At 29.7% G+C, this 11,749-nt stretch overlaps 1 protein-coding gene across 1 annotated transcript; it reads right to left on the reverse strand.

Moving 5' to 3' along the window:
• Positions 1–6,238: 6,238 nt before the first annotated feature.
• On the reverse strand, positions 6,239–7,296 carry LOC126665255 (protein E6-like). Its single transcript, XM_050357994.2, has one exon. It carries the CDS (start codon positions 7,241–7,243, stop codon positions 6,410–6,412), a length of 834 nt encoding a protein of 277 aa, XP_050213951.1. The 5' UTR covers positions 7,244–7,296; the 3' UTR covers positions 6,239–6,409.
• Between the last annotated feature and the right edge of the window lie 4,453 nt (positions 7,297–11,749).

Raw genomic sequence — 11,749 nt, forward strand, 5'->3', positions numbered from 1 at the left:
GTCGGATCATTTCGGTTCATAAAATTGTATCGGGCTGATCAATTAAATCTGATTCCATCCATTAAGTCAAAAGTTTATAATTTCAAATCATATAAATCCAATTTTTTTATTATTCTCTCGAGTTGGATGTATCTGATACGATTTTGAAAATTTTAGGTCTATCTGATATGACTTTAAAAAAATTAGGACTGTTTAATTTTAATTGATCAACTGAATCTATTTACTTATACGATATAAATTTATACGTTGAATTGACTCTTTTTTCACTATGCTATATTAAAACTTATTAGTATAAAAAACCTTCAATTATGTATTGCATAACAAAATTGCTTAATTATACTTAATATTCTTTGGTGGATTGAATAGGTCAAAAAAAGAAAGGACAAAGGCACCAATTCTTTAATTTTGAAACAAAAACAAAGTTAGAATTAGAAAACATTCATATATATCTAAAGAGTCAATCCACCATTCACGGAGGAAAGCTTTGAGCTATAATTTCATGGAAGTGGTTTACCAACTAATTAATTTCCTCATGCCCAATCGAATTATTGTTTATCCCAATTTAAAATAATTACATTTGTAGATTGAAGTGTTTAATTCCCAAATATATCCATCATAATATTTATTTGCTAATAGTGCAAAAAAGCCTAACATTTTCAACTTTTTACAAAAAAGTCAAAACTTTTCAGATTTGCAAAACTTGTCGCATTTGATAATTTTGTTGCAATATCTAATTATTTTCAATCAATTTAATTGTACCAATTTTTTTTTTATCTTAATACAATACTCAATTTTTTTTATTTTGAACTTCAAATTTATTAATTTTTTTTCTTCAAGTACCGAAAAAATTAAAATTTAATTAATTGCTATTTTAATTTATTTATTTTAGTTAACAATTAAATTCTTTGAGAAATTTAACTGAAAATTTAGATAATTAAATTGATTGGATAGAATACAACAAAATTATTAAATTGGATAGATTTACAAATTTTAAAAACTATAGATAGATTTATAAAAAGAAAAAATATTTAATTTTTAGGAACATAATTTTGTCGTCATGTTAGGTATATATCTTTCACAATATCTATAGGTAGATCATATTGTCATTTAACATATCAAATTAATTTATACAATGTGTGTGAATTTGCTGCTTATCCTAGGATAGCAAGCAGAAGATAAGATCGCAATGCAACAGTCCATTAGAGTAGACAGAGTTAGTGATTTTCAAATTCTGTATATAAAAATTGTCAACCTATTATAAAAATTGAAAAAAGAACAAAGAAAGCATGGCTTAGTGCATATATATAGAGACATTGCACATGTATTCCACAATATTCACACATTACATTATATTGTTATGATTCACTTTTTTACCATCAATTTTTTTAAGGCTTAATACATAGTTTGATCCCTGAACTTGTACCCCTTTACCCATCTAACCCCCAAACTTAACGTCTCACCTATTGAACCCCTGAACTTGTTAAATAACCCGATTTGACCCCCGAACTTGATAAATATATAAACATTGAACCCCTCCGTACACAATTTCTTCTAGTATGTTTCAAGTGACAGGTGGACACGATATTAGAAATATTGGTGGGAGTAATTAATTATAAATTGGTGAGAATGTGATAATCCACCCACATGCTTATGAGAGTGTTTAGGTTCAACCATGACCTAATAACTAGAACTAGTTAATAGGTGGTTGAACCTTTACACTTATAAACTCATTTATATTTGTTCTCCTAAGCAATGTGGGATTATCTTTAACACTCCCTCTCAAGTGCAACCGGGACTGGACATCCGGTTGTCACTTGAAATTGACTCCCCCTGAAACTTTTTGATTTAACAAGCAGCGGCAACACCGGACCGGGCCGCTGGGAATGAACATCCAGACGGACAACCGGCAATTTAAGAATCCGGGCCAGACCCACTGAAATTTTTGATTTAATACGCAGCGGCAATACCGGACCGGGCCGCTGGGACTGGACATCCAGACGGACAACCGGCAAATTAAGAACCCGAGCCAGACCCGCTTTGATACCATATTAGAAATATTAGTGGGAGTAATTAATTATAAATTGGTGAGAATGTAATAATTCACCCACATGCTTATGAGAGTGTTTAGGTTCAACCATGACCTAATAACTAGAACTAATTTAATAGGTGGTTGAACCTTTACACTTATAAACTCATTTATATTTGTTCTCCTAAGCAATGTGGGATTATCTTTAACACACGAAGGGTTCAATATTTACATATTTATCAAGTTCAGGGGTCAAATCGGATTATTTAACAAGTTCAGAGGTTCGATAGGTGAGACGTTAAGTTTAGAGGTTAGATGGGTAAAAGGGTACAAGTTCAGGGGTCAAACTATGTATTAAGCCATTTTTTTAAATATAAAGGACATATATTTGAATATTTTTTTACTCCAATACAAATGTCTATATTTAAAATTAAAAATTAAGAAATAGACAAAAATGAACGATTTTAAAGTTTTTGGCCATAAAACAAAAATAAAGTTGGAGCATGTTTCAATGATTGTACCTATATAGAACGTACTGTAAATAATTATTCATTTTATGAATTTAAAATTTAAAGTAAGTAATAATAATATTAATATAAAATTCAATAATTCTTAAATTATTTTACTTTCTTCATCTTTATAAAATCATAACAAAATGTATCACTTTATATTTTTGTAATCCGCCCTGCTTACGTTCTAACAATATATATCATTCATTTACATGACCTAGCAAATATGCTTTGAAACAGTTTTTGTGGGAGAAAATGACTTGTGGCTTAAATGGTAAGATCGGACATCTAGTAGGAAAGTGTAAAGATAGCTTTACATATTTGTTTGATTGTGAAGTTGAAGCTTCACTTAATTTTGTTAGGCTGTAATGTAATGTAATGAAGTTTCAAAGATGACTTGTGGTTTTAGTTTTTTTGGTTTGGAAAATTTTCAACCCGAACCGAACTTTTAATTTAGAGGTAAAAACCGAACTGTACCAAACCGAAAATTTTAGTTTGGTATGGTTCGGTTAAAATCGAATTTGACTATTTTTTATTTTTTTTATATTAAAATTAATTCAAATATTGAATAATTAGAGTCTAATAAACTTTCATATATGTTTAAATAATGATTATTAACTCATATAATTAAGATATAAAGACAAAAAACATATAAATATAAATATATAGAGATTTTTTTACAAATACCGGAAAAAATAAAAATATTTACAAAAATACAAACTCAAAGTTTTGTTTACAAACAATGCCATCTTTTTAAAAATATTTACCAAAATACAGTTTTTCTGTATACAAAAATATGATTTTGTATACAAAAAAATGAATTTGTATACATCCAGCACAAAATTCGTACATAAAATCAGATAATATACATATACATTTTTATTGTATATAGTTCGTATATAATCCGTATATAATCCGAATTATATACGTTTTTTAAAAAAAAAATCAGATCTGAAAATGAGAATATCAAATCTGAAAAACGGAGAAGATGAAAATGAAGCCAAATTTTGTATATAATTCGTATATAATACAGATTGTATACAATTCAAAAAAAAATCCAGATTTGAAAATATCAGATCTGATATTTCAGATCTTAAATCTCAAGAACGGCGCTAGATGAGAACGACGGAGGCGGCGGTGCAATCAGATCTAGGAGAGTTGTTGCCGTTGTTTTTGCGGCGGCAGATTTGCGATGGCTACATGGTTGCAAAAACGGCGGCGGTTTCTCGTGACGGTGGCGGCTTCTCGCGACGGCTATGGGTTGCAAAAACGATGGCGGCTACTCGCGACGGCGGCGGCTTCTTGCGACGGCGGCGAGTTCTTGCGACGGCGGCGGCTGAATAGTGGAGGAAGTGGATTGATGGAGGTGACGAGTATTAATGGAGGAAGTGAGAAAATAAAATTAGGGTTTAGGTGAGGAAGATGAAGAAAAAGAGGGAAATGATATTTTTGTTAATAAAAGAGATAAGGTGATATTTTTAGAAATATGGAAAATATTTTCGTAAAGAGAAAGATAAGATTGTATATTTGTAAATATTTTACCTTATTTTGGCATAGAGTGTAAATATTTCAAATATATATGTATATTATTTTTAAAAAATATATATGTTTTATATAAAGTTCGGTCAATTCGGTTTTTCGGCCGGTTCGATTTTCAAAACACCTAAATCAAACCGAACACCGAACACCAAATACTAAACTTTATTTAAAATAGAAACACAAACTGTTTTCACCGAAAAATCAAACCAAATAACAAAATTTGGTTCGATTTAGTTTAGTTTTTTAATTTAATTGGGTTCGGTTTTTGTTCACCTATGCTTAAAGTAGACAGAGTTAGTGGTTTTCAATTTATACATAAAAATTGTCAACCCATTATAAGAATTAATTGACAAAAAGAACAAACAAAGCATGGCTTAGTGCATATATATAGAGACATTGCACATGTGTTCCACCATATTCACAGATGACTAAAACTGTGTCGTTTCTCACATGAGCCATACCAAAGAGACTAGTCACTTGGGCAATCCTAGGTGCCAATTGCCAAAGTGAGCACTCTATATTTTTTTTTTTTGCCAAAGAGCATTCTATATTTGATCGCCTATATATGGTACATTAGGAGGTTTTTTTTGTTGATCACCCAATTTTTTTTTTCTGTTTATACGTCAATTTTAATTTAATCTTTAATTTAAATTTTACTTATAACTATTTGTTCAAATTAGAGTGGAAACAGAATTCAAATACGTATATATTACATTATGTTGTTATGATTCACCTCTTTACCATCAAAGATTTTAAATATAAAGGGCATATTTGAATATTTTTTACTCCAATGCAAATGGCAATATTTAAAATTTAAAATTAACAAATAGACAAAAATGAACGATTTTAAATTTTTTGGCTAAAAAAAAAATAAAGTTGGAGCATATGATTATACCTACATAGAACGTACAGTGAATAATTATTCATTCTATGAATTTAAAATTTTAAGAAAGTAATACTATTAATATAAAAATCAATAATTCTGAAATTATTTTACTTTCTTCATTTTATAAATTTTTGTAATCCGCCCTGCTTACCTGCTAACAATATATAGCATTCATTTACATGACCTAGTAAATACACTTTGAAACAGTTTTTGTGGGAGAAAATTAATGACTTGTGGCTTAAATGGTAAGATCGGACATCTAGTAGGAAAGTGTACAGATAGCTTTACATATTTGTTTGATTGTGAAATTGAAGCTTCACTTAATTTTGTTAGGTTGTAATGTGATCAATGTAATGAAGTTTCAATAAGATGAAAGAAATGAAAACTGGTAACTACTCCCTCTACCATCGGACATTGCTCGTATTATAAGCCAAAACAACGGTCATTGTCTCATTTAAGGATAACTTGTAGATTATGTTTTACTTATAGGTCAAGTAGTTGTCATGTACCCCAATTTATTTAATGCCAATGTGGATAGAGCTTTGAATAATTTTAGCATGAAATTCATGATACTACCATACTATTCTTATACATTCTAATCAATATTTTTCTAAATCATTTAATATATAGTATATGATGCATAGCCATTATTTCAATTTAATATACATATATTTCTTTTTGGTATAGGTCCAATCCCATATCCATAAGTATCTGTCTGATTTAAACTGAGCCGAATTTGACCTTACATAAAATTTTAAAAGCAGTTTAATATTGGAAATTTAAAATCGAGACTTCTGATTAAGAGAGAATGAGCTATTATATATCATTCTATTTAGTCTTCACCGCTAATATGCATGTTTTTCAGGTTGAATTTTTTACTCTTTTACAGTAAATAAAATTTGAGGGTCTGTTTGGTTCTTTGTTCAAATTTATTTTCACAATTTAAATTTGAATTTACATTCAAAATACAATATTCAATTTATTTTATTTCATTAAATATGAATTTCAAATTTAAAATTCAAACACAAAAATTCATTTTCAAATAATTTTTAAATAAAATTTATTTAAAAATAAAATGAAATGAATTATATACACTAAAATTGATTCAAACAGACCTAAAGTAAATTGGACACTAAAATACTCCAATTCAATAACTAGTCATTGTACCAATAAATCAACTAAACTGCAGCGTAAAATCCTCTTAGAAAAGCAACACAAAAGCCACCATATAATATACAGTTTATTTATAATTAGTTTTTCATAAGAAACCAAGAAAAAGAAATAAAAAGATCACATAATAATAACAAAATTAAGCACCACAATAAATCAAATTTAAGTATTTTTTTGAAAATATTTCCCACTAAGACATAACTTAAGTATATCTAATAATACCACCCAATAATTGGTAATATGATCACACAGAACTTCGGATCACAATTTTTTAAAAGCTCAAGGATCAAACTGCTCATCTTGGAACTCATCCTGGTTCTGAAAGTTATCCATGGAGTTTTTATACTCGTAGGTATTCTCGTTCTGATTCTCATTGGTGTTGTAAGAAGCACGTGTATCATAATAATTGGGTCTCGAGTTCTGGTTCTGATTATTAGGGTTATAATTATTCTCACTGTTTACATCATAGTAGTATTTTCCATTCTCCACGAACCTCGTATCACTCATGCCTTGTCTCCCTGTATTGCTGTAATAGTTGCTTTCTTGACGGCTGTTGCTCATCGGAGTGTAGCTGTTTTCTTGACGGCCGTTGGTCATCGGAGTGTAGCTATTTTCTTGACGGCCGTTGGTCATCGGAGTGTAGCTATTTTCTTGATGGCTAGTTTCACCAAAATTCTGTGCATTGTTGTTGCTGTAGTACTGATTGTTGTTGGTGTTAGCGTAATTAGTATCGTAAGTTTCTTGGTTTTGGTATGGGGTTTGGGTCGGGGTCTTGTAAGGGATGTAAGTGGCGGGGTTGGCGGCAGAGTACGGTGCATTTCCCAATTTAGTGGTGGTCGGAAACTCTGTCTGGGTGGATTCTTGGCCGTATAAGCCATAACCATTTTGAGTTTCCGGCATGAAAGTTGGCTCTTGTTCTTGCTTGTTCAAGTTTTCTTCCTCTTTAGTGGCGGTGGTGGGGATGGTGGTGGTGGCTGGATTCACGGTGGTTGTGGCGGTGGTGGTGGTGGTGGGAGAGACTTTGCTGAAGAATTGGCTCTCTCTAGCATAAATTTGCATAAAGAAAAGGGTTAGGATGAAGAGAAATGAAATGAATTTTGGAGGAAAAGCCATGATGCTGGCAGTAGCAAGAATGTGAGTGTGTATAGTGAAGTGAGTGATTGTAATATTTTGGTGCAATCTCTTTATATAGGCAAAAGGTTTCCTCCCACTATGCCGCTGGTTTTTTTCAACTCATTAGTTGCAAACAGAGATGGAACAGACGATGATTGTGGTCTCTACACCACTCAATTTTAGCAAATAAAAAAAAGAAAAATTAAAAAAATAAATTATAAAGTTTAGTATGTTCTTTAATTTTAATACTAATTTTTGATTTTGATGATTTTAAGTACAATTTTTTTTATAATTCGAAATATACTGATCAATTTTTTGATAGAAAAAAATATTAATATAGATGCCATGATACTAGACGCCTGAATTATCCACAACATCATTTTTTATTACAATATGATTAATCTTTTGAATTGTAAAAATTAATAATTTGTATTTTATATTTCCAAATTAAATAGAGAATTGATAGTAAAATTATAAAATATGTTTAAATTTACGATTTATTTTGCAATGAACCCTAAAATTTATCTTTTTCATGTTTCTTAACTTTGTTTAATTTCTTTTCCTTAGGTCATTTTGGGCAATGTTATTAAGTAAGATCCTCTTATGTGAATACTGAAATACTAATCAGTCACTGCTATAAATTGTTAGCACAATTAGTTGAGTGATTGAATATTTGTCCAGCTTGATTGGATATTTAGTTGAGAGATTAGAAAATTCTAAAAGATAAGTTTTAATTTATTTTGTTACTATTATCTTAGCATTGTTTTTTTTGGAAACATATAGACTTCAAATCAATAGTTTTAAACAATTGTTATGATATCTTATGACATTAATCACTATGAATTACTATGTTGGGATCTCATTCTTATCTTTGAAGCTAATCAAATAAGAGGATAATTAACTAAGTTGTAAAGAATCCGAATGTGATGAAAATGGCAGAAATTAAATGACCCAAAAAGTAGAAATTGCTAAGAAGCTTCAAAAGTGGGTTTCATTTTAATGACTAGCTTAGTTTAATTCGTTCATATATGCAAAAATGGAGAAAATATAGTGCCGGGGCGGGTAATTATGCGAGGATTGTGGAGAGTGGGGCTAAAGCCAATAATGGCATTTAGTGCACCCAACATGTTTCTTTGGCTAATTCTACTATGCATACCCCATCTTCTCACCTTTTTGCTACGCTATCCCCTGTCTGCCCCACTCGTATTCCTGCATGCGCACCCAAGTCAAGTGTGTTATAATTTATAACAACCTACGAAAATAAATAAAATAAAAAAGATAATTATCAAAATAAAAAAATAAATGAAACAATTAAAAAAAACATCACAATAGATTAAAAAAATAAGCCAAAATGTCTCAAAAACTATCGACTTTTAGACCTTTTACAATAGCATTCTGATTTTGTAAAATTGCTAATTTTATTTTATTTCGTATTATCGACTTTAAATTGTATTCTGAAACACTAAATTGACCTATTTTTTACTCAAAAAAAAATTTAAAAAAATTCTTTATATTTTACATATATTTTAAATACCTTTTAATGTTAGGGTTTAAAGATGCGTGAGGGGAGGGATCTCTGTCTGTTCAGGCTCTTGTATAAAAGTTGAGTTCTAATTAGGGGTGTGCAAAACCGAACTGAAAAACCAAATCGAACCGACAAATTCGATTCGATTCGGTTGAAAATTGTACATAAATTTCGGTTGGTCGATTTAATTCGGTTTTGAGTGTAAAAACTTTATGAGTGTTTTACATGTAAACTGAACCGAAATAACCGAATCGAATCGAAATAACTCACCGAACCAACCGGTTCGGTTTCAAAAATATTTCCTTCCTCTAAATTTTGGTTCGGTTTTTAGAAAAACCCAAAAATTCGGTTCGGTTCGGTTCAAACCGAATGCACGCCCCTGTTCTAATACATTTGTACGATCAATATTTCTAGCAAAGTATGTATGTTCTCATTTTGTTAGGTGAATATGCACTTTATGGCATTTTGTGGGTTGATAGGATTTCTAATCTCTACTGCTTTTAGCAAGTGAATACACAATCAGCCATGAGTTAAACATGCTTGCTTAAGTATATTCCAAGTTCTTAATCCAACTTTATGTATTTAATAAATTTAATAATCTGAAACTTTGTATTAAACTAGAATGCATATCTAATAGTATATACTTATAAGGGATTGTGACCATTTATTTTGCTGCAAAAAGGAGTCATGAATGGGGCACATGCAAGTTGATATCGATCAAGATCTGTAATGAAAATAAAGAAGAAATTGTACAATGCTTGGTGGGTTGTTCTTGCAATTACCAAAGCAAGTAATGTAAATAATTAATATTTGGTGAGATAGGTCCAAACCAATTGCATGGCACATGATCAATTATTAGTGGGACTTTCATATTAATTAATGGATTAATCCTGCAATTTACTCATATTCCTTTTAACTTTCTGTTTCTTTAGTGTCCGCGTTCCTAGAAAAAGCTGTGGTAATATTTTTCTTTTTTCCTTCTTGGAACGAGAGATATATTTTACTCACAAAAGCTTAGTAATACTCAGTTTGATTTATGCCATTATATGGTTGTGCGATGCAGGGGGAGCAAAATGTCCGATAGACCGAATTACTCGATCGAGCTAATGACTTTCGATTGGTTCAAATAAAGTTGGATTCGGTCGGTTCGAGTTTTAAATTTTTAAACTTAGGTTTTCAATTAATGGAACCGATTGAATAAACAATTTTTTATTTTATTTTTTATAATTGTTCTTTATATTTGTCGGTTGTAATTGAATCGATCGAATTACAACTTATCCGGATCGGTTTTGAATTTATTTCGGTCGACTCAGTTTTGGTTGGTTGATGTGTAATGTTTGGTCGGTAGGATTTTGAATATTTAATTGATCTGTTAGTTCGATTTTAGAATTTTCAGTTGGCTTTAGTCGAACTAACTGAATGTTCACCTCTGTTGCAATATTGTTTTGTTTGAAGTAAATTTTTACTAAAGGAGGGTAAATTAAAAATTAAATTAGTTATTAATGGAACCACAAATTTCATTTTAATTTATAAATTTTCAGAAATAACCATTTCACCAAAATTTGAAGGATTAAATTCTTTTCATATTGAATAAGACCCATCGATTCAGTCAGATTTTTGGTTCCATTTATTATAATTTAACTAAAACAGTTGTGTCCAAAACCAAATTGAACCGAAAAAATTAACTATTTTATAATATTAAACCGAATCAAATTTGATTCGGTTTTTATGCTCATAACATTCTCGTTCCCGCATTAAATTATTGAACCAAACAATATATATAAAACAAGCATTCTGTTTCAATTTTGATTGCTAATGTTTAACCAAACAACCATTACTATTTGAAGGAGACCCACTTCCGCAAATGTGCATACATTGTTCACCCCAACCAAAAAATAAAAGTAAAAGTAGAAAAGGGTAAAGGGTAAAGGAAGCTTCTATCCATAAGAGTTGGTACATTTGCCAATTTAACACAACAAAATCAAAAGGAAAAAATGAAGTAAAGTTTTCAAAAGCAAAGTCTTAATTGCTTGACCACTCTTGTGGGTCTAAAATATAGCCAAAATTATGCTAAAGTGAAACAAATAATGCTTTTGATAAAGTGTCTAGTGATTAAAATTTGCTCTTGGATATAAAATTTTTATTTTATTTTCTCTTTTGCAAAATAAATTTAATTTGACACCATAATCTCAAAATTAATGTTTGGATGAAATTTTTTAATATTCATCAACAACATTGCATAATTACATATTACAATTAACATAAAATCATAATATTTTTCAATTCAGGCTTAAATATTAGTTACGTGTGATTTTTCGACAATCTGAACTTGACCTTCATTTAATTTTGAATTCAATATCTCCATTTCTAAACAAAATTCCTCTATTTCTTTGGAAAAAAAAAATCGGTCCCAGCATGAACTAAAATCCTACCCTAGCTTAAGGTCATATTTGGTTCATGAAATAGGTGCGGAATAGAATAACTATTCCGTATAGAATAATAATTCTGTATAAAATAACAATTTCTTTATTTGATTCATGGAATATGTATTCTCTGAAATTGCTATTCCATGATTTTGTAGAATAAATAATCCTTTTAAAAATTAAAGAATGACTATTCCATTTTTTTATAGAATAGCTATTTTATTCCTTTTTTTATGGAATAGCTATATTATTCTATATTATTTCATTACATGAACTAAACATGGCCTAAGAGTAGTTCGGATCCTGGTTAATTGGTTATAATATGGTTAGATTAAGAAAAACAAACAAAAAGTTCAAATTTCAATCTCTATTTTCTTTTAAATCAACCTATCATGTAACTAAAATGCAATAGTGTTATAAGATTAAAAAAATCATATGAAAATACAAATAAGAATTTTTAATATTTCATAGTTCATTATATCATATATGCTCCATTGTCAACCTTTTGACCCAACACTTATTTTTAACAAGAAAAAAGAAAAACTAATTTGCCTTTTT

This window comes from Mercurialis annua, linkage group LG1-X (genome assembly GCF_937616625.2).
Source record: "Mercurialis annua linkage group LG1-X, ddMerAnnu1.2, whole genome shotgun sequence".
In the NCBI taxonomy this organism is placed as follows: domain Eukaryota; kingdom Viridiplantae; phylum Streptophyta; class Magnoliopsida; order Malpighiales; family Euphorbiaceae; genus Mercurialis; species Mercurialis annua.

Coding starts and splice junctions, on each gene's coding strand:
- LOC126665255 (XM_050357994.2), bottom strand. CDS start 7,243: ATGGCTTTTCCTCCAAAATTCATTTCATTTCTCTTCATCCTAACCCTT.